We start from the raw sequence: 24,702 nt of genomic DNA, 5'->3' as shown, positions 1-24,702 counted from the left end.
AGCGACACACATGATATTTAGACTCCAAGAAGGACATTACATTAACATCTAACGCAAACATAAGCACTGCTTGCAACTGTAAGCTAACATCTTTATATCTAACTGTCATCCCTGAAAATGACATCGTACATATAGTTTTAGGTAGTTTTAAAGTAACAATAACGTTCTTTACAAAATGTGTGCAAATACTTTGACCTATCAACAGCTCTATTACTGCAACAGAGCCACATGACAAAAAAAAAATATATATATATATTTTAAGTATGCATTTGTATGACCTGCTCACTAAAACCATAAAACAGCACTTTAAATAAATGTTAAATGAATGAATAAATAAACATTTATTTAAGCTATTTTCTAATTTTTTTATTTTTATTTTTTTTTGCATATCGGTCTAGTTTGTCTTGTAGTACTGAACCTTAAACAAATAAAAGTGTTAAAAAATATATTAATTCTGTAAAGATTATTACAGAATTGCAACTTCATAAAATTGGTTTCTCATGAAGAAGAGGCTGAATATTCATAGTTTCGATTTTGTAGGTTTACCATGACAAATAATATTCTTGCTAAGGAAACATTTCACATCTTGTTTCTAGTTTAACTTGAAGTACAGTATTGTTCAAAATAATAGCAGTACAATGTGACTAACCAGAATAATCAAGGTTTTTCGTATATTTTTTTATTGCTACGTGGCAAACAAGTTACCAGTAGGTTCAGTAGATTCTCAGAAAACAAATGAGACCCAGCATTCATGATATGCACGCTCTTAAGGCTGTGCAATTGGGCAATTAGTTGAATTAGTTGAAAGGGATGTGTTCAAAAAAATAGCAGTGTGGCATTCAATCACTGAGGTCATCAATTTTGTGAAGAAACAGGTGTGAATCAGGTGGCCCCTATTTAAGGATGAAGCCAACACTTGTTGAACATGCATTTGAAAGCTGAGGAAAATGGGTCGTTCAAGAAATTGTTCAGAAGAACAGCGTACTTTGATTAAAAAGTTGATTAGAGAGGGGAAAACCTATAAAGAGGTGCAAAAAATGATAGGCTGTTCAGCTAAAATGATCTCCAATGCCTTAAAATGGAGAGCAAAACCAGAGAGACGTGGAAGAAAACGGAAGACAACCATCAAAATGGATAGAAGAATAACCAGAATGGCAAAGGCTCAGCCAATGATCACCTCCAGGATGATCAAAGACAGTCTGGAGTTACCTGTAAGTACTGTGACAGTTAGAAGACGTCTGTGTGAAGCTAATCTATTTTCAAGAATCCCCCGCAAAGTCCCTCTGTTAAAAAAAAGGCATGTGCAGAAGAGGTTACAATTTGCCAAAGAACACATCAACTGGCCTAAAGAGAAATGGAGGAACATTTTGTGGACTGATGAGAGTAAAATTGTTCTTTTTGGGTCCAAGGGCCACAGGCAGTTTGTGAGACGACCCCCAAACTCTGAATTCAAGCCACAGTACACAGTGAAGACAGTGAAGCATGGAGGTGCAAGCATCATGATATGGGCATGTTTCTCCTACTATGGTGTTGGGCCTATTTATCGCATACCAGGGATCATGGATCAGTTTGCATATGTTAAAATACTTGAAGAGGTCATGTTGCCCTATGCTGAAGAGGACATGCCCTTGAAATGGTTGTTTCAACAAGACAATGACCCAAAACACACTAGTAAACGGGCAAAGTCTTGGTTCCAAACCAACAAAATTAATGTTATGGAGTGGCCAGCCCAATCTCCAGACCTTAATCCAATTGAGAACTTGTGGGGTGATATCAAAAATGCTGTTTCTGAAGCAAAACCAAGAAATGTGAATGAATTGTGGAATGTTGTTAAAGAATCATGGAGTGGAATAACAGCTGAGAGGTGCCACAAGTTGGTTGACTCCATGCCACACAGATGTCAAGCAGTTTTAAAAAACTGTGGTCATACAACTAAATATTAGTTTAGTGATTCACAGGATTGCTAAATCCCAGAAAAAAAAAATGTTTGTACAAAATAGTTTTGAGTTTGTACAGTCAAAGGTAGACACTGCTATTTTTTTGAACACACCCCTTTCAACTAATTGCCCAATTGCACAGCCTTAAGAGCGTGCATATCATGAATGCTGGGTCTTGTTTGTTTTCTGAGAATCTACTGAACCTACTGGTAACTTGTTTGCCACGTAGCAATAAAAAAATATACGAAAAACCTTGATTATTCTGGTTAGTCACATTGTACTGCTATTATTTTGAACAATACTGTACTAAAACTAAACCTTAAAAAAGAATGAATAAGAACTATGTTAACATTTTTAAAAAAATCTTAAAAAAGACAAATTAAAACAAACTGAAGTGATAACTAAAAAACTGAATCTAATTCAAAATTAAATTAAATCATACGCTTTCCTATACACTGTACAAATGAGAACAAAATGCAACTTATCTGTCAATGGTGGGGATAAAAGAGGAGGAATGCAATGTGTTCATGAAGTCAGGTTTTTACCCATCTTAGAAATTTCAATGTTGTAGTGTAATACATAAGTATACATTCTTTTATTTTTTTATTATTCAGTTTATGTAATAGATCTTCCAGTTTACAACAAAAGGTATCAAGAGCAGAGTCTGGTGGATGATAGATTACACCAACGATAAATGTTTTGTCATAATTGTTGATCTCAATGAATAAAGACTCACAATGAGCATCCTCTAAACAAAAATCACAGATATTTACCCCTCCACCTTTTCTATTTGGTCTGTTCTTAATGTGTAGATTGTATCCATCAAGGTTTAGTAGTTCGGCATTTGAAAATTAATTGATCCAGGTTTCACTACACCCAATCACATCGAAATGATAGCTTAAGTTAGATAGAAGAGAAACGAAATCAGAATGATGTTCGTTTAGACTTCTGATGTTTAAATGTAAAAATGAATAAATATATATATATAATTTAATAGTTATAAGTTATCATTGTCAAAGACATTGCAAGTAGTATTGGCATCCATATCAGTGCAGACGTTCCCCTGACTGGGATGGAAACTGATACATACAGGGGTTTGTGGAACGCTGCCTGGCCCACGCACCCTTGCGTGGCCTGGGGAGTCGAAAGACATCCACCCTCCCCAAGGCTCCGGAGCAGGTGGGGAAAACCCATGTGTAGGAAACAAACGCGCTGTGGTTGTCCATCCCACACCCCCTCCCGAGGGCTACCTGGTTGATCCTGCCAGTAACATATGCTTGTCTCAAAGATTAAGCCATGCAGGTCTAAGTGCACATGGCCGGTACAGTGAAACTGTGAATGGCTCATTAAATCAGTTCAGTTCAGACCCACTAGCAGTCGATGAGAGGAGGACCTCTGGTCCTCGCGCAGACGAGGTGTGACACCCAGGGCGGTCTGCACTTAGGAGGACGGAGGGGGCGTTAGAGGTTTTTGTTAGAGGTTTAGAGGCCTTTATCTGCAGACACGGGTATGGGAATTAAAAGGGGGTCTTGACCCCGGACGCACCCTTCGGTTCCAACTCTCGTGCACCCCCGGCCTCCGAACCCCTTCGCAGACGGCATTTGCCTTTGCCAGGCCAACCTTAATGATCCTTCTGCAGGTTCACCTAAGGAAACCTTGTTACGACTTTTACTTCCAATAGTCGAGTTTGATCATCTTCTCTGCGCTCCACCAGGGCCCACAAGCTTATGACCCGCGCTTACTGGGAATTCCTTTTTGATGGGAAATAGTTTCAATCCCCAGTCCCGATCATGATTGGGGTTCAGACACAAGATGATCTGCCCATTGTCATCTAAGGGCATCACAGACCAGTTATTGCTCCATCTCGCGTGGCTAAATTCCACTTGTCCCTTTAAGAAGTTGAATGCCGACTGCACGGGGGCGCGTAACTATTTAACAAGCCGGAGTCTCATTAGTTATCAGAATGAACCAGACAAATCGCTCCACCAACTAACAATGGCCATGCACCACCACCCACAGAATCGAGAAAAGAGCTATCAATCTGTCAATCCTTTCAGTGGCCGGGTGAGGTTTCCCGTGTTGAACCCAAAGACCGGCACGCTGCCCAGTAAGTCATGGGAATAAGGCCGGATCGCGGGTCAGCATCATTTACGGTCGAAACTACGATGGTATCTGATGGTCTTCGAACCTCCGACTTTCGTTTTTGATTAAAGAAAATATTCTTGGCAAATGCTTTCGCTTTCATCCGTCTTGCGCCGGTCCACGAATTTCACATCTATAGGAATGGCAATACGAATGCCCCCGCCGTCCCTCTTAATCATGGCCCTGGGTTCCAGAAACCCACAAAAGTTAACCAGAGTCCTATTCCATTATTCCTAGCTGCAGTATTCAGCTGCGACAAGCAGCCTGCTTTGAACACCCTATTTTTTTTTTTATTAAACGTTCCGGGCTTCGAAGTGACTGGACACCCAGTTAAAGGCATCCGGGGGGGGGGCAGGGAGGCAGGGTCAGGATAGGTGGTGGCTCGTCTCGCGTCTGACGACCAGCCCACTCCTGAGATTCAACTACAAGTTTTTAACTGCAGCAACCTTCATACACAATTGGAGCTGGAATTACCATCGCTCCTGGCACCAGATTTGCCCTCCAGTGGGTCCTTGCCCATGGGTTTAGGATATGCTCAATCCAATTAAAGGGCCTCGAAAGAGACCTGGATTGTTATATTTCGTCACTACCTCTCTGAGTCGGAAATGGGTAATTTGCGTGCCTGCTGCCTTCCTTGGATGTGGTAGCCGTTTCTCAGGCTCCCTCTCTGGAATCAAACCCTGATTCCCCATTACCAGTGGTCACCATGGTAGATGCCTAAAGTACCATCAAAAGTTGATTGGGCAGACATTCAAAAGAGTCGTCGCCGCTGCGGGGAGTGCGCAATCAGCCCAAGGTTATCTAGAGTAATCAAAGGGACCATGGCGGGGACGGATCCCCGACCCTGGATGGGTTTTGGATCTGATAAATGCACACGTCACCACCCGTGAGGGAGGGTCGGCACTCATTTGCATGTATACATGTATGATCAAAGGGACCATAACTGATTTAATGAGCCATTAGCAGCTTCACTGTACCGGCCATGTGTACTTAGACCTGCATGGCTTAATCTTTGAGACAAGCATATGTTACTGGCAGGATCAACCAGGTAGCCCTCGGGAGGAGGTGTGGGATGGGCAATTGTTTCCTACACACAGGTCTCACTCCGCAGTGGGTGTCGCGCCCCCAACCGAGGGTGCGTGGGCTAGGCAGCGGTCCACAAAGGAGTTGGAGTGGGCAGCTATAGATCCAGCGCCTGGGGAGCAACTGGGGGTTCATTGCCTTGCTCAAGGGCACTTCAGCCATGGGTATTATGGGTGGAAGAGAGTGCTGTTCATTAACTCCATCCCACCTACAACTCCTGCCAGCACCGAGACTCCAGCGACCTTCGGGTAACTAGTCCGGCTCTCTAACCATTTGGCCACAGCTGCCCCATTTTCCTTAGTTGATTGTTGATAGTGACGTAGTTGGGTCATTATGTATTTTGTTGTGATTATTGTACAGCACTTTGGTCGGCTAAAAAAACGGAAGTAAATGTGCTCTAGAAATAAACAAACTTGAACTTGAACTAGAAAGTGTTAAAGGGACCATCAAAACAAAGTGAATCTCTGATATCTTATGAAAGAGGTTGAATACTCACAGTTTCTATTTTGTATGTTTAATAAAATACCCCATGTTTGGTAATAATACGATTCATAGGCAGCAATCAATAAAAGTACACACAATGTGAATATTTTTATCCATTTTGTTTATTAGAGTTGATTGGCACCAGTGTACCATAACTGAGTTTTCCTTTTGCTACATGAATTTTCCAACATCTGTACCATTCTGTGGCCAATCAGAAGCCAGGAGAGAAAACTAAGAGGAGGAAGAGGAAATGCTTTCACTTGTCTTACTGTGTTCACAGACTAGCTGAGAGGCTTTGGCACCTTTGCACTTCTCATCAAGAGTCTCCAAAACAAATTCAAGTCACTCTAGCGTCTACATCAGACCACGTCATGCCTGAAATAGGAGTTTAAACGCATAGCTTATATATCAAGGAATGTATGCTATGTAACACTTGGAGTCTCTCGGTCATAAACGGACGGCCTGTGGCTTCGCACACAACACAATGTGAAGCAGATTCACTTCAAACGATTTGCTACGGATGCTGAATACTGGCATCCTAAACATGTGCAGTGAAGCTTAAACCGTTCAAGAAACTGCAGTACTAGTTACATACATACTCATAGAGAGTAAAACAAGCTGTGGTTTGTGCTGAACTCTAGTAAAGTGCCATATAAACACAGATTCTAACCCCAAACTATTAAATAGGTCTCAATTACTACAGCCAAGCTTTATATTAATTGGGAAAAATCACAAAAGTCGAGCAATATGCACTGCCAAACAACTCTCAGTATTAACCGTTTCATAATTAGTATATTTAAATTGAGCAGTTATTATATTAGACTCCAGGCGAGTCTATTAGTGTTCTGTATGTTTAGTCATTTTAAAGACCTTTATGGATTATCTCATTTCTGATTCTGTGACCACACGTAATCTGTAGCCTATTTTAACAGCGATGCCAATTCTTTGACCAGCAGGTTCATGTGAGTGTAGAAATACAGAGCGCTAATAGTCGCCCGAAACACTGGCGTCAGATTCACCCTTTACAGAAAGATGCTTCAGTTCAGTACAACATGCAACCCCCATCCTTAATTCTCACATAGAAAGAAAGAACTAAAAAACAATAAATAAAAATGCCATCAATTTGTGTTGTAAACAATCATAACAACATGTATTTATAAACAGAAAAGACAAAATATAAAGTACAGTGGAAAAAGCTGCCATGGACTCCTTCAAACCCAACAGACAGCACTGAGTAAGAGGAGTGACTAGTGTTCACACAAGCAGCAGGTCATCGCTTCGGCGGGTACACATCAGGATCGGGATCTTTTCATGACACGTCGTTCTCTGCCATAGCAAACACATTCGGGAAGATAGGACTTCAAATTGGAATAGCTCACCATAAAATGAACATTTGCTGAAAATGCACTCACTCTCAGGCTTGATGGCAACAGATTTGGAGAAATGTAGCACTGCATCAGTGTCTCATCAGTGGATGCTCTGCAGTGAATGGGTGCCGTCAGAATGAGAGTCCAAACAGCTAAAAAAACATCCACAGCACTCCAGTCCATCAGTTAACATCTGAAGAAAGACAAAAGCTGAAACAAATCCAGCATTAAGACGTTTATAACTAATTTAATGATTCCATAATCCATAATAACACTTCCTCCAGTGAAAACATACATGAAAATCCAGCCTGTTAGAGTGGTTTCATCAGGTAAATCTGTGCAGATTTCTCTCCTGATTCAGACCAGATGATTTATTCACTGGAGGAAGTGTTGTTATGCATTATAGACTCATATATTCAACAGTTTGAAGTTAAACAAATCCATCTTTAAAACTTTTCTGAATTACTGTGATGTTTTTATCAGCTGTTTGGACTCTCATTCTGACGGCACCCATTCACTGCAGAGCATCCATTGATGAGACACTGATGCAATGCTACATTTCTACAAACCTGATGAAGAAAAATCTCGAATGGACTGTGGGTGAGTACATTTTCAGCAAATACCATAATCAGTCCTTTAATAACATCTTTTTACATTTTTTATTTTGCTTATGGTAGGAAAAAGTCAGAGAGCGAATCTCACCGAGTCTGTCAAGATCATGAGTCAAATCTCATTCCAAATTTCAGAAAAATTTAAAATTCGATATCACCCCACCAAAGGCCTGTATGCATCCAGGAGGAAATGTGCTGCTTGGTTATGGAAATAATGCCAAATAATAATAAATAAATACAAATCAGCATTTTTATGACACAAAATCTGTTCTGTTAGTGTGCGGTATAATCTGGACATGTTTTCGTGAGTTCAGTTGAAACACTAGTGTAAGAACATTCAGAAACAGGGCTGTGGGACTTTTAAGGCTCTTTTCTCAAAGTGAAGGAGCTTATGCGAGGATTCACATGTAATGACGTGCGTTCCTACAGATGTTCTGATGGGTCAGTGGAGGAAAACACAACTGTACACAGGAAGTGACATCACCGGTGGGAATACCATGCGGCCGATACCAACATTAGTGTAAAAGCTGAAGTGATATATAACAGGTGAACTCAGTAGCGCTCGATATGTGGTGTGAACACCTTCATTTACATCTTCATTTATAACGTAAAAAAAGTCTGAGATAAATAGTGTCAGTTCAGACGAAATAACATTAAGACAGGCAGCAGAACAGACTCAGTAAATCACCAGCGACTGAACTAACAAAAGCCTCCAGCGTGAAGCAAACGTCCCGCTCGTCTCTGCTAAAGGCTCGTTAGATCCGTCCCTGATGATGAAGATGATGAAGAAGATGAATACACCGATCAGGCTGTTTGGACGTCTACCCTGTTTGTGTAAGAACTTCACAGTGCAACGCTGTAAATAGCAGGAACTGTGAGATGAGGATGGAGAATAATGCAGGTTCAACGTCAGCATAACACAGTGAGAATCTGTACAGACTAGTGTGATCGTGAATAACACTGTGTAGTGTGCAAGTGTAGGAGAAGTGTGGAGATAAGAGCTGCAGTCCAGACCACCGCAATCCAGACCCGAGATGATGTCGTTCTGCTTCCCAAACGACATCCATCTCTCCATGAACCAGAATAACAGACTGATCTGATGAGAGGATGAGAGCCACCTTAATGAAGCATCACTGGTTTCCCAGAGGATGGAGGGAGCGTATGGATGGATGGATTGAGGAGGAGCGGAGGACTTTCAGGGCTGCTCTTCTTTCTTCTTTAGAGAAATGCGTTTCTTCCTGGCTGCAAGCATCTCGTAGAAGGGGTCCACGCTCACAGCGGATCTGAAACAACACACAAGATCATCTCATGTCTATTGTATTGTATGCACACTTCTAATTCCTCTAAATGATCTGCACGATCAAAACCCTGCTGTTAAACCGGTCGCACACAATCAGACACAATGTCTCACTAAAAGTTTTTTTTTTTTTTATCAAGTAAAACTTATTTTAGAGTAATTGGTGCATTTGCTTCAGCAGGTGCTCCTCGTGTCAAATCTTGAGTGATTTTGATCAAGTACAGGTCAGAATAAGGTCAGTAATATCTCCAGATGAACTCTTCCTGGACTGAAGCAGCTCAGCTTTACGTGATTCTCCATCAATCATGTTCTAGAGTCTCAAATCTGATCCTCAGGATCTTCTGAGGAGCGTTTACTTGTTCGTCTCTCAATCATCATCATCATCTTGCATTGCATTATATGTTTTCTGATCATTTAAACATTATCTTACGAGAACATAGATATAGATAGATATAGGGCCCTATCTTGCACCCAGCGCAATTGACTTTGTACACCGACGCATGTGTCATTCCTATTTTGCACCTGCGCAAAGCGCGCTTTTCCCTCCACAGAAGCACGTCGCTAAACTAGTGAATGGACTTGCGCTCCCTGGGCGGTTCAGCGCAAAAAAGGAGGCGTGTTCCGGCGCAAACAATTCCTGGTGCTATTTTGCTGTTCCATTAAACAATTGCGCCACTGACCAGAAAAAACCTAGTCTAAAGTCAGTGGCGCGTTGCGCGTTGTTCATTATGCTATTTTAAGGGCGCATGCTTGACCATAATGTATAGCGTGCACAACGCGCATACACTTTGCTCATGTAATCTACACAGATGCAACAGTTGCAAATCATAAATTGTTACACTAAAAATTAACACATGAGATGACGGAAATCATTGTGGTGTGCCACGAAGATGTGAAAAAATAGGCATAAATCTAGCTTACAAATTATTCAGGCTAATTGTAGTAATTAAGGATCAGACCTGTTTGAGGTCATATATGTATATAAGGACATCTGACAAATTGGTTTGTCCGTCAAGAACCAGGAAAAAAAAAAATCGATGAAACATTTGTGGCTATTTCCTCCCACGCCTGTTTAACCGACGCTATTTTGGGTGGGTTTCTCCCATCCCCATACAACACAACTTCTCTGTCTTTCACTGCTCTTACAAGAACATCAGTCTCCTCGGCTGTGAACCGCTCCTGGCGTGCGCCTGGTAAATACGCCATAATAATAGCAATCTATAATGGAACTTGCGCACCTGCTTTTAAAGGGAATGTTGGATGACGCTCTGATTGGTTTATTTCACGTTACGCCCAAACCACACCTATGAATAATGAAGCTACTTCAGACCAACCCATTTTAGATTTGCGCCGGGCGCAAGAGCCATTTATCCCGCCGGGAAAATAGCAACAGCGCCGAGACCCGCCCACAAAGTTACTTGCGCTTCGCGCTTTGACACTTGCGTTTCAGATCGTTAAAATAGGGCCCATAGAGTGACAACTCATATTGAAATCATTTTATGTACCGTATTTTTTGGACTATAAGTCGCACCTGAGTATAAGTTGCATCAGTCCAAAAAATATGTCATGACGAGGAAAAAAAACATAAGTCGCATTTATTTACAGAACCAAGAACCAAGAGAAAATATTACCCTCTGGCGGCTGGAGACGGTAATGTTTTCTATTGGTTCATTTCTCTCGGTTCATGTCAAATTAATCTTGATAAATAAGTCGCAGGACCAGCCAAAAAAAAAGTGACTTATAGTCCGGAAAATACGGTAAGTATCTGCTATGCTCTGCTATTATCTTATTTTTGTCCAATAAAATATCAGCATCTGCACCAGATTTCAAACCGTTAGTATTCTGCTGGTGAGGGACATATTGGAAGACTTGACAGTAGTATTAGTAAGAAGTACACTAGCATATATAATGCGGTTCCTATCAGGAAATGCAAATCTACTGCAGTTATGCAAACATTTGTCAGAGGCTGATAAAAGTTTGGACTGAAGTCAGGTTAAATAAATGTTTCCATTTGCGCCCCTTGTTGTTAACAGTCCTCAGCTCTGTTTCCTCTGCGCTCGTCCTGAACCCCTCCAGCGCTGACTGGTCACTCACTTGATGCTGTGGATCCACTCGTCCTTCTCCTCCGGGGTGGGAGCTGAGATCCGGTACACCATGTGGTTTCCCTCCACCACTCGACCGTCGGCCTCCGTCTTACACGCCTTTATCAGCTGCCCGCGGTTATTAGGGATGTACAGCTCAAAACAGTTCTGCACAGAAACACCATCCTATCACCAGTCTGTCTGTGATACACAGCCCAGCCCTAACGGTCAAAGAAACCTGCAGTTGATCTATGAAAAGTGTTGTTTAATTAGCTGTATTTGACTGCGTAATGAGTATGTCAACAGACTTACTGGCTTTCTGGGATCTTCAACCTCTCGAATGCTCAGGTTCTCTAATGGTATGATGCCTCTGGGCTCCTTATCCTACACACACACACACACAGTCACTACAAGTTTATTTATACAGCACATTCCACACACAATGGTAATTCAAAGTGCTTTACATAAAAGGAAGTAAAGTAAATCATAAAAAAAAACGTTAAAAACAGAGAATGATTATGTATAAAATACCGTGCCATCAGTTCTGACGCAGCACAGTGCTCATTCAGCTAAACAGAGGAGTTCTGAGTTCTTCTTGACTTACTGTTGTGTACTCAAAGTAATAGAGGCAGTTATCAGTCAGAATGAACCACCGTCTCTTCCATGTCTTCACACGACCTCCTGAGAAAGAAGATTACACAGATTAGAGGTGTAAAACACACAAGAAATGAATCATCTCCTCTGTGTCAGCCTGCTAAACTACACAGATACAGGAAGACACGTCTACACACACTACATTATGAGTGGAGTCTCCTGACTTAAAGAACCAAACTAAATTTATTATCAATTATCCAGATGATGATGTTTGTCATGTTGGATCGACTGAATCAACTGCAATTCCAATTTTTTTGTAAGTATGATCTGTCGATTCCGATTTTTTGCAGATTTCCGATTTTCTTTCCATCCAAAATAAAGTGTTATGTGACTATAAAAAGATAGAAATGATAACTAAATGAAAATTAGTTGCATTATGTAACAAAACAGATATTATTTCCCACTATGTTTCTTACATTTATTTTTTTCACTAACTTTGTGTAAAACTGTTATCTTCCAAGACAAAAAAAAGTTTCAACAAACTCTTTCATCTTCTCCGCTGCAGGAAACACAGAAGCTGCATCTGACGTAGCATTAGATGTGTTTACAGACTGTATGATGAGCTGAGGTGCCATGAATGCATTTACAATGCAACATTTCTAATCCACCAGGAATTTGATAAGATTAAGGTTTTAAATATTTTTTAAACATACAAATAAGAAATGTTGGGAAAAATGCAATGATAGTTTTAAATATGAAACCAAACCAGTAGGTGGTCAGTAATAATTTAATTAATTAAATAATAATTTAATTTATGCATTTAGCAGACGCTTTTATCCAAAGCGACTTACAGTGCATTCAAGCTATAACTTTTTATCATGTGTTCCCGGGGAATCGAACCCCCAACCTTGCGCTTGCGTGCTTGCTAACGCAGTGCTCTACCAGTTGAGCTACAGGAACACTAAATTAAAAAAAAAAAAAAATTAATAAATTAAAGGCCCGTTCACACCAAGCACGACAATATACAGTATTGTTCAAAATAATAGCAGTACAATGTGACTAACCAGAATAATCAAGGTTTTTAGTATATTTTTTATTGCTACGTGGCAAACAAGTTACCAGTAGGTTCAGTAGATTCTCAGAAAACAAACAAGACCCAGCATTCATGATATGCACGCTCTTAAGGCTGTGCAATTGGGCAATTAGTTGAAAGGGGTGTGTTCAAAAAAACAGCAGTGTCTACCTTTGACTGTACAAACTCAAAACTATTTTGTACAAACATTTTTTTTTTCTGGGATTTAGCAATCCTGTGAATCACTAAACTAATATTTAGTTGTATGACCACAGTTTTTTAAAACTGCTTGACATCTGTGTGGCATGGAGTCAACCAACTTGTGGCACCTCTCAGCTGTTATTCCACTCCATGATTCTTCAACAACATTCCACAATTCATTCACATTTCTTGGTTTTGCTTCAGAAACAGCATTTTTGATATCACCCCACAAGTTCTCAATTGGATTAAGGTCTGGAGATTGGGCTGGCCACTCCATAACATTAATTTTGTTGGTTTGGAACCAAGACTTTGCCCGTTTACTAGTGTGTTTTGGGTCATTGTCTTGTTGAAACAACCATTTCAAGGGCATGTCCTCTTCAGCATAGGGCAACATGACCTCTTCAAGTATTTTAACATATGCAAACTGATCCATGATCCCTGGTATGCGATAAATAGGCCCAACACCATAGTAGGAGAAACATGCCCATATCATGATGCTTGCACCTCCATGCTTCACTGTCTTCACTGTGTACTGTGGCTTGAATTCAGAGTTTGGGGGTCGTCTCACAAACTGCCTGTGGCCCTTGGACCCAAAAAGAACAATTTTACTCTCATCAGTCCACAAAATGTTCCTCCATTTCTCTTTAGGCCAGTTGATGTGTTCTTTGGCAAATTGTAACCTCTTCTGCACATGCCTTTTTTTTAACAGAGGGACTTTGCGGGGGATTCTTGAAAATAGATTAGCTTCACACAGACGTCTTCTAACTGTCACAGTACTTACAGGTAACTCCAGACTGTCTTTGATCATCCTGGAGGTGATCATTGGCTGAGCCTTTGCCATTCTGGTTATTCTTCTATCCATTTTGATGGTTGTCTTCCGTTTTCTTCCACGTCTCTCTGGTTTTGCTCTCCATTTTAAGGCATTGGAGATCATTTTAGCTGAACAGCCTATCATTTTTTGCACCTCTTTATAGGTTTTTCCCTCTCTAATCAACTTTTTAATCAAAGTACGCTGTTCTTCTGAACAATGTCTTGAACGACCCATTTTCCTCAGCTTTCAAATGCATGTTCAACAAGTGTTGGCGTCATCCTTAAATAGGGGCCACCTGATTCACACCTGTTTCTTCACAAAATTGATGACCTCAGTGATTGAATGCCACACTGCTATTTTTTTGAACACACCCCTTTCAACTAATTCAACTAATTGCCCAATTGCACAGCCTTAAGAGCGTGCATATCATGAATGCTGGGTCTCATTTGTTTTCTGAGAATCTACTGAACCTACTGGTAACTTGTTTGCCACGTAGCAATAAAAAAATATACGAAAAACCTTGATTATTCTGGTTAGTCACATTGTACTGCTATTATTTTGAACAATACTGTATAAAGATAACGATAAAGATATAGTTCTAAAAATCGTTCTCAATATTAAAGAATAGCAGAGTCCACACCACAACTATAACGATAAAGGTACAGAGAAACGATATTGTTGGAATCACTTTCAGAACGATTTTTTTCCCCCTGATGAATGATTAAAACATTGCCAACCAATCAGAATCAATCCTGCTGTAATGAGCTCCAGAATTTAAAGCAGCAGATGCGCGTCCACTTAGAATACACAGACAATATCGTCTCTCTCTCTTCCAGTCGGCGTTAGTGTGAGTATGAGATGTATGTGATGTTCTAGTGAGAGAGAAACGGATGTACGTACCTCCTGAAGGGTGGACAGCACCAGCATCAGCAGAGAAATCACAGGTCAAGCACAGCAGGAGCCAGAAGAGATGGGAAAAGAGAACGGGGGACGGATCACGGGAAACAGAAACACACAGACACAGGGAGAGGGAAGAAGATTCAAAAGCTTTTAGTGCTTGAGAGGTCACAGAGCTCGCCATGCAGAAAGAAAGCAAATCTCTGAAAGTGCCAAACACATTAGAAGTGATGTTTTGCAAGTTTTTTTTTTTTTTTTTTGGGAAACAGAGCAAAGCACAGCACTGAAATAACAGAAAAAAATCATGCGACGGCAACGATAGAGACCCCTCCAACAACTTCTGTTAAACCGAAACGCTCCTGGCATCCATCAGTGGGACTCACCCAGTTTGAGGAGCCAGCCTTCTCTGTCCGGGTTGAAGAAAGTGTGCGTCAGGTCATTCCCATCATCCTCTGGGATCTTGAAGGGCTCGTTCTTGATGCTGTCATACAGATTCTGAAGAAAACAACAAGAGTGATTATTAAAAAACATTACATGTGATGCATTATTTTTTTTAAAAGCAAACAAAAAACACTGACTGTGATTTGGGGGAACACAGAGACCTGAGTAAGGCCATTTTAACTGTATTTATGCCCAAATTCAATTATATTATCATTTTATTTATTTATTTGTTTATTTTTAAGTTTTCTCATATTTTAGTCATTTTTAGTGTTCAAAAAGCACAGATTGAAATCATGAAACTTATACAACTGAACAACAATTTATAAAGTTTAACTTTTTTTTTGGTCCTGTTTCAAAGGTTTGATTAAACTGCAACAACTGTAACAAACAAATAAAATGAATTCATAAAACTTTAACAATGCAATAATTTACTAACATTTGTACAATAACGGGACCCTATGGAATGCTTTATTTCTCAGACAATATGTGCTGCATTTTCATTTTTCTTGATTGAATACAAATTTATTAACAAAAATGGTAATACATTTGATTTAAAAAATATTTAATTGCATTTAATTAATATTTGAAAATAAATAACCAAAGAATCTTTTGGTTTTCGCAAAGTGCTGCACAGTTTACAGCGGTGTTGGGTGTAACGTGTTACTACGTAAGTTACTGTAATTAAATTACAAATCCAGTAAAAAAGTCAAGTAAGGGATTACCGTTCATTTTTAGGTAATTTAATTACAGTTACTTCTAAAGTACTTGCGTTACATACTGTAACTAATTTCAGCAGTTCTAAAATCATATTTTATTATTAAAGTTAAAATTGAATGCAGCATCTTTAACCCTCTGTGTGCGGCGCGTTCACTTCCAGGATTTTCTGATAGAGAAAATAACCAAATATACTCATTTACAGATAAGACTGAAATCAATCGAACCTGAAAAGGGTCTTCTTCGATATGTGTACAATGACAACATTAACATAATGTTCCACGTTTAACTTTCCATTGTCTCTGCTTTAACATTTATAGGTATTTTAACTAAAATTAACGATTTAAATAAGTTACTTATTGAGTAACTAAATTACTTTTCAGACGGAGTAATTAGAAAAGTAATTTAAATACAATACTGATGATGTAATTAGTAATTAATTGCTTTTGGAGTGTAATTTACCCAACAATGGTTTACAGTTCAAACTAAAACATGAAAGAAAAATGGTGGGGTACTTCTCAGTTAACAATTAAATTATTATTATTATTACTTTGAGAGTGTCATAGCAGTCTTTTTGCACTCTAATATTTACAGACACTAGTCCATATCATGATTTGGTTAAAAATATAGACTTTTTGCTAAGTTTCCCTCATCACTGACATCAGCGGACACGAGAGAAGTAACTGAGTTTCTCATGCGTGTGCACACTCACTCGGAGCAGATCCTCGGGTAGATCTCCTCCGTCGTTGATGCCTCTGTTCATGCTGATGAAGCGCTCCACCGAGGGCTTGTCCCGCACGTTGGGGTTGTGCAGACTGGTGTTCAACATGATGATGGAAAACGACAGCACGTAACAGGTGTCTGCGAGGAGAACACAGAGTTTAAGGACTGAGAGACATGTTGCGTCTAACTCTAGGCTGACTCTCCTGAACTCTAGCAGCAACAGGTTTGTGGTCGACAAGCTCTGAATTGTCCTCTGAATTCCACAATTCGTTAAATCCAGACACACCTTTTTAATTATGACTATACTGTGCAGTGTGCATTTCGGATTAACCCGATGGGAATCATGTATGCATGTCTGACCTGTGCTCTGGAAGACTCCAGGATTGCAGTGACAGTATCTCTGTGCGAAAGCCTCCATCATCCTGTCGATCTTCTGAGCCTCGCCGGGCAAGCGGAAGCTCCACAGGAACTGCCTGTAGTAAACATAAACTTGCTGACACATCAGGAACACAAGCACTGCACAACAACTGCATGAATACTATTCAACAACCATGTTTATTTTTGTACGAAGAAACATCCAGAAAATCTGCTGACTTACCGAAGGGCTTGTACCAAGTTCAGATCCGTGAATTCGTGAAGATCCACAAAAGCTTGCAATACTTTAATATTGAAGTCATCTCTGAAAGAGAGGGAGAGTCATAAATTTAACATCTATGTTTTAATATGTTCGGTTCTCAATGACTGTCTAGCCTTCACTTAACTACACGACTGGCGAGATTAAGTCAAATCAGATTCATTTGTATAGCGCTTTTCACATTATTTCAAAGTAGCTTTACATAAAATCATGATTATTTCAAAGTAGCTTTACATAAAATCATGATGTTAATGTTTATAATATCTTATATATCTTCATGCATTATAGTTGCATTTAGCAGATTAGCGCTGGGCGATAATATAGTTTACATTTAGCAAGCAAGTGACAACAAGGCTAGTTTTAAATTATTAAAAAATAAATACTGTAATTAGCATGATGTCACACTGTTTGCAGGGTATGTGTATGTGTCTTTAAATTAATCTCAAATTCACTCCACTTGCCAATTATTTTTTTGAGCATCTGAAATATGGTTTTGATACAGTTTTGTACCTGCTAAGCATATCTCACAACAAAAATATCAAACTGCTTTTGTCACCAATTCGAAACTTCTTATTTTTTACACTGTCATTAAAAAAATTAAAAATCTTGATACTTGTAGCATATAAGTGTAACCGAGATAATAATTAACAATACCTTTCACCCAGATAGTCTCCTATTGCAGTTTTATTGAGTCCTTCTCCTTTGTACAGAAACTGGGCAATGTCCTCTGAAGTGTGTCTAAGAAGCTCATTCTCCACTAGGAACACAATGCCCTGTGAAACAGAGGACAAAATGTAGAAAAATTAAGAAAAAAAAAAACTATAAAAATAAGATTTAACATAAAAATAAAATAAAAATTGTTAAAGCCTAGTCTTTGTGATAATACAGTCCTTTTACAGAAGCTGAACAGTAGCTCACTGCAGACAGATGGAGGCGCTGGTGCACTCACTTGCTCTTAACATAGTCCCTCATTTCCAGTCATACAGATAAGAGTAATACATCCTTCAAATCTGTAAAGACTAACAAACAAAACACTGTGCTTTTGTAAAATAAAGAACTAACAGGATGCACTTTCTGCGTTCTTGGTCTCTGTGAACTTGAGCGTGAAACTCTGAAACTCTATATGTTTGCCTAACATACATTAAAAACATATCTATAGAAAGTGAAGTGTCTACTTTCAAATGAACCAATTCAAATGGAAAACAGATGATCTCAGATTATGTAATCCGTGTGAAACATGCATACAGACGCATCACTACTGAGGAGATGACGAGTCAGTGTCAACGACTTCAACAAAGAAAGCACTAGTTTATCAATACATTATTAAAATGTTAATGCTGCCTCCTTATAGTTTTTCCCTTACACATTCAAAATCATTAACTTCTGTGTTGCGCTGTGGCGAGCTTTATGTGTGTACTTGAGCACTCATTAGGCTAAGTAGGCAATGAAAGGCTTATTATAATGATTTAAATGGTTAATTAATAAACGTGCGATTAGTCAACTAATTCTTCAAATGAAAAACTTTTTAGTCAACCAGAAAAATCCTTAGTTCAGAGCAGCCCTATAAAATATCTTATATATCTTATATACATTTTTATCAAATAAATGCAGGCTTAATGAGCAGAAGAGACTTAAAAAAAGTGTCCTCATTTCTGAGCGGTAGTGTATAGGCTATTAAGAGTGAGGAGTCATGTGCCGATTTGGGTTGATTTGGGATGGGTCTGAGCCGGTCAGCCATGTCGGTAGGAGACGTTATCGGTTGCCAGAGGCAGTGCCTTCAGAACTTCACAGAGGCGCGACTAAACTATCCAGAGCTCTTTAATTTTTGCACATTTATTATATCCATGGGACAGAGACGGATCTTCAAATACGCGAAAGAAAAGGAAGAAAGTAAAGCAATGCAAAAAGATAAGGCGAAAGAAAAGGAACCTTACAGAAACAAGCTCACACCAAGCACAAAACAGCACTATTTGGAGAAGCTCTCAGGCATCCAAAATATCGACCCATACGAGCTCCCTGCAGCAGCACAGAGACCTGGACCATTTACCCCATGCACACATATGGACATTGGGAATTATAATGTTTTTGGTTTAAGTTACTACACAATGCAGGAGTTTAAAAGCCACAAGTCTTTGGAAAGTCACGAGGCTTTCTGCTGTGGCTGGGTGCAGGACTTGGCCATCTACAAGCCTCCAGGTGTTGAAAACAGCATTGTACTGGCCAAGGTTAGTGCTTCACATGCGAAGGTGTAAAGCACAGGTGCACTCGGGGCATGTCCAAATTCACTTTTGCTATTTTAAAGATGGTTGGCGCGCCCAGGCGCATGGTCTAAATGGGTTGTCCCTATTCTCTTAATGAGTAATGGGTGTTTTTTGGGTGTAATGTACAATAAACCAATCAGAGTCTCATCTTCCATTCCCTTTAAGAGCCAGTTGCGCTCATACCATGACGGATTTGTGCCAATGACACATACAGTACCAGAATTTTGTGTTGGGGGCTGCAAAGTGGACAAACCAGTTCTGGGTTGGCTAGGGTAGTTAAATGTGTGATTGCGAGATGTAAATGTCCTGGTTAGATTAAAGCCATTAACAGCATGAATGCAAGGTGTATGAGATTCAGACGAGGCTGCAGACAGATGGTCATCTAAAGGGTAGACTGTATTCCATTGTTCCTATGTGTTCCTTGTGTATCGGGTGAGGTACTGGAGCAGTTTTTAACGCAGCAGTGATTTCCAGGCATGGTAAAACACACGTAAAAAATCGTGAATATGCAAAATGTGCATATATGCTCTGAATAAGCTATTTTACATAACAGATATTTATATATTCTCCACAAGAGAAATAATAACTGAATTTATAAAATTGACCCCATTCAAAAGTTTACAGCTTCTGAGCAGTTAAACTTCCTGCTGTTCTTCAGAAAAATCCTCCAGCTCCTGCACATTCTTTGGTTTTCCAGCATCTTCTGCACATTTGAACCCTTTCCCGCAGTGACTGTATGATTTTGAGATCCATCTTTTCACATGGGGGACTCATACATAACTATTATATAAGGTAAAAACGTTTACTGATGCTCAAGGCAACACAATGCATTAAGAGTCGGGGGGTGTAATCTTTTTGAATTGGATGATCAGGGTAAATTTTACTTATTTCGTCTTCTGGGAAACATTTAAGTATTTATGTAGCTTCTTAAGTGCAGTACCAAATTAAAAAATATGATCTTTAAACAAAATAAGAATTTTTTTTTAATTTGTTCAAAAGTTTTCAATGTATTGTGTGGCCTTCTTGGGCATAAGTAAACATTTCCACCTTTTGTAATAGCGGTGTATGAATCCCCCTGGGGGAGTGTCCTCCGTGTGAAGAGATGGATCTCAAAATCATACAGTCACTGCTGGAAAGGGTTCAAATATGCAGAAGATGCTGGAAAACCAAAGAATGTGCAGGAGCTGGAGGATTTTTCTGAAGAACAGCAGGAAGTTTAACTGCTCAGTTACTCATGAACAGCTATCACAACACAGAAAAACAGTTGTGGATCATTCAGGAAACAACAGATTACTATGTAAACTTTTGAACTGGGTCATTTTTTATGAATTAATTTATTATTTTATCTTGTGGAGTATATATAACCATCTGTTATGTGAAATGATCAACGTTTGCATATTCTGCAAGGGGTATGTAACATTATGAGCACTGTATAACTGTATATTAAAATGCAACCCTGTGATATTATTGCGGGTAAACAATGGCTCAATTTTTTTTTTTTTTTTTTAACAGGACGGCCTACCTTTTTCGGGTCCATGTTGAATTTCTTCCTGCCCATGGCCACATGCCGACTCTTCTGTAATGTTTTACTACAACAATAAAAAAACAGAGAGGAGATCAATACCATTTTCACGTTTGAGGGGTGAAGTACAAGGCCAGTCTTCGAGTGTTCTACAAACCTACAGCATGCAGAGTTCAAGTTCATGTCAACGACTGCACTGTACACACAGCAACTGAGAGATAACATCTGTGTGCTTTCATTTGAGTGTTATCTCTCAGAGAAGGCAAATTGAAGAACTAAATAAAGCAAACACTGGAGCAACAACGACCAGCAGCACAAACCGGTTCCCATCACGTGAGACTGACCTGCCGTCCGTGCTGCTCTCCAGCCCCTCCACCTCTATGATGGCTTCCCTCAGCTCCTCCTTCAGCCGCTGGATCTCCAGAAGCAGCGCCCCCTTCCTGCGCCGGATCTCCTCCAGCTCGGAGCGCTCCTCCGGGCTCAGGTCCGCTGGGACTGTGGAGGGACAGAAAGGGCGATGAAATGAGGACACAGTCTGCACAGGCCTTTCATTCCGTTCCTATTCACTATACATCCAGGCCTCTTTCACACAAATCCACAGTTTTCCTGCTGCGCTTGACATTCCTTAATTGCTGGCCTGTGTCTAATATCATTCACTTTATGATGTGAGATGGAAATGCAAACATGATTCGGGCCAGCACACATGGGCAGGGACTGTTTGCATACTGGAGACGTTTATATTGAGGATATCTGTGGACTAACGGACGTCTGTTACGACACCAGCTGGTGTTTGGAGGGTTTAAAGAGAGCAAGCCGGGACAGAACAGAGCCAAACCCACAGCGGCTCAGAAAGCAGCGCCTGCAGGCAGAGACACATACTCTGACGCTCCCCGCAAAACAACATTTTCACAACCTTCAGCTCAAATCCTCAAGCTAATCGCTTAAAATAAAAAATGACACCATCGGCTTCTGCTTTCTGAACTGAGTCGGTGATATACAGCACAATGGGATGTAAAGTCTGAGATCACTAATGAAAATGCTTCTGCTTTGCATTTTTTTAACTTATTATACAATTAATTTCCATTGCACTTTAAATTAGCAGAATGACAATTGTGTTACATTTGGATGACAGAACCATCGCTTTCCTCCAAACTCCACTTCAAGTATTTTAATTAAAAAAGGTGCAATAGTAGTAATAGTATATGTTTTATTTAATGCCATGTCATTATCTTCGGCTATTTTCATGGCAAATGTTTTTATATATATATTTATATTATTTATTTAATTATTCATATACAATACAATTTATAAATACAATAAAAACCATCAAACAAACAAGATATACTACACAAGATTTATTACATTAACATATGATAAAAATTCTAAAACTTTTTCTAGCAAACTTATACTAAATGACTATTTTTTTCACTTCATACATCTACAAACACACATTAAAATATGGACAGTCCAATAAAACATGGTTTGACACATAGGGGAATCTTGCAGAACATCATCACCTTTCAGCCATAATGTGCTAAATCCCAACAGATCAAATCTCATTTTAATTCTGGATGTACTTTATGTAATTTATTATTTGTATAAAAAAGGTACAAAATAAGCATTTTTTAATTCTAAAACAGCAGTTACAAAAATGTTTAAAGTCATTGTGTTAAATAAAATAAAGTGCCAATTCGAATTACATCAGTTTCATGACATTTGAACCTATTTTTCTTTCATCTACAAATCCTAATTTTGCACTAATACTGAAAAAAAAAATCTTTCTTTTCTTTTTGTTTAAAATAATAGTAAAAATAACCATCCAAAAATACCATGAATCTCTTGTTTCAAACTCCCCTGATCCTGCTTCAAGTGTTTTCATTTCAAAAGATTCAAAATAGGAAACATTTAATTCTAAAACAGCAGTTTCGAAAAATTTTAAACAATTATGAAAATAGGTTAACAATTACAAAAAAAAACAAACAAAAAAAAACCTGATGATAGATGTTTTGTTTTTCAACTGCAAATTCGAAATTTGTACATATATGCTAATGCTTTAAAAATCTTTTTTTGATGGTCATTGTTATAATATTTCATAATGTTCATAATGAGATGATCTTGAGCTTCACCTTGAGCTTCAACAGAAGACAATCTCCAAGACAGATACTCACAGATCAATTACATATTTACTTCCATCCAAATGATGGGTTCAGCACAATGTGCCTTTGTTATTTAAACCCCATGTTTTGAATGTGGCCTCTGTGGACATTTTAATAAACCTATCTTCAGGATCTTCCAGGAAGGTATGAATTGTGCAGGCAGATGATGACGACAGATGACGAGAACAATTGAGTTTAGAATTCACTTAAAATTAAGTTATGACAAGATCAGGCTGAATCTGTATATGGTTTCCCTAAAAATAAACAACTACTGAAACATCCGAGAATGGCACCCAAAACATATGTGATGAACAGCTGAAAAAATATTACACAATACTTCTAAGAAACTATGAAACACACCATGTTAGCATTAATTTATTCAGCCTCTGATAAACCCAACAGACACAATACAGATGTAAACAACCGAAGGAGGCCAAACATGAATGAACCCAGAACAATGACTGCTGATGATAGGCTGAATTATGTCCTGCAGCTGAACAAACCATAGATGTGACAACAAACGGCTGACATTAGCGTTTAAACCTTTAAAATATCCAAAGCATCCTTCTACATGACGCCTTCCCAAAGCTCAAGAGAACAAGGAAAGTCGAAACACAACGCTTCACTTACTGTAGTCCACATCATCCATTTTGGGGGCTTTGCTTTTAGGCATATATGTGTCGGAATCGAGTGTCATTCAATAACCGAGAGATAAGGATATATAAAAATATACCCCACAAACGAAAAGGAAATAAATAAATAACTAGGCGGAGGAGCGAAAGGACTCAGACAAAGGAGGAGTCGAGAGCGGAAGTTGCGCCTCAGCCAGTAGAATTGACGAGCCGGAACGGCGGCCATCTTGGTAAGGGAAGAGTATTCTGTTTACTTCGGGGCAATTTTTAAATGTTATGTAATAATGTAATTTATTGTTTACTAGTACATACTCAGTACGCAGTAGTCGTAGAAAATTAGTAGTTTTCCCTTTAACATTTGTAACTCAGTGACGATGATGTTACAACCAAATAACAGTAGGATGAAAACATGGACATCTATTTAAAATTGAACATGAATTTATTTTCTTCCCCAAGTCCTCTATTTATACTAGTAGGCCTGCTTATGTAGTTAGTACTTGTAATTATTATATGTGTATAGGCCTATAATAAAAATAAATAAATAAATCAAATGTTCTCATTTTATATATATATATATATATATATATATATATATATATATATATATATATATATATAAAACCATTATGTGTGCTGAAATAGTAGTATGAAAGAATACAAACTGTCCTAAAATAAGTTTATTATACAAGGTATAATTAGCTGGTCTACCTATAATTATACATTTTTTGGGGTGGATTATTTAGCCAGTTGATTTGTGTTTGTGTTTTATTTAATGCACATAAACAAGAGGAAGAAGTACAAGATTCAGGCTTTCTTTCTCATTTTAACACCTCAGGGAGTTTTTGGGCCACTATCGCCAATGGCATGCTCACTTGGGTTTTCAGCCTTACTAAAGCAAATGTGTTGAATAAAAAGAACTATATCAAGAGTCTGATGACTTATGGAAATGGAAATTATGTCACATTTGCTGATATGCTGTATAAAGTGATCCCATTTTCCCATCGTGACCACCTTTATGATGGAGTTCGATGAAATAATGTGAT

At 39.0% G+C, this 24,702-nt stretch overlaps 1 protein-coding gene across 1 annotated transcript; it reads right to left on the bottom strand.

The window, feature by feature from the left end:
- Nucleotides 1-5,749: 5,749 nt before the first annotated feature.
- LOC127974961 (cytohesin-2-like) lies at nt 5,750-23,827 on the bottom strand. Its single transcript, XM_052578595.1, has 12 exons — nt 23,658-23,827; nt 21,216-21,366; nt 20,872-20,938; nt 17,743-17,861; nt 17,053-17,133; nt 16,815-16,927; nt 16,444-16,592; nt 14,960-15,071; nt 11,606-11,682; nt 11,314-11,385; nt 11,015-11,169; nt 5,750-8,906 (listed from the first exon to the last, which is right to left on the bottom strand). The coding sequence occupies exons 1-12, from the start codon at nt 23,722-23,724 to the stop codon at nt 8,819-8,821; spliced, it is 1,251 nt and encodes a 416-aa protein (XP_052434555.1). The 5' UTR covers nt 23,725-23,827; the 3' UTR covers nt 5,750-8,818.
- Nucleotides 23,828-24,702: the final 875 nt, after the last annotated feature.

The sequence above is a fragment of the Carassius gibelio genome, chromosome B16 (assembly GCF_023724105.1).
Source record: "Carassius gibelio isolate Cgi1373 ecotype wild population from Czech Republic chromosome B16, carGib1.2-hapl.c, whole genome shotgun sequence".
Lineage (NCBI taxonomy): Eukaryota > Metazoa > Chordata > Actinopteri > Cypriniformes > Cyprinidae > Carassius > Carassius gibelio.
The sequence above is the reverse complement of the archived record's forward strand: the minus strand, read 5'-3'. Positions and strand labels throughout refer to the sequence as shown.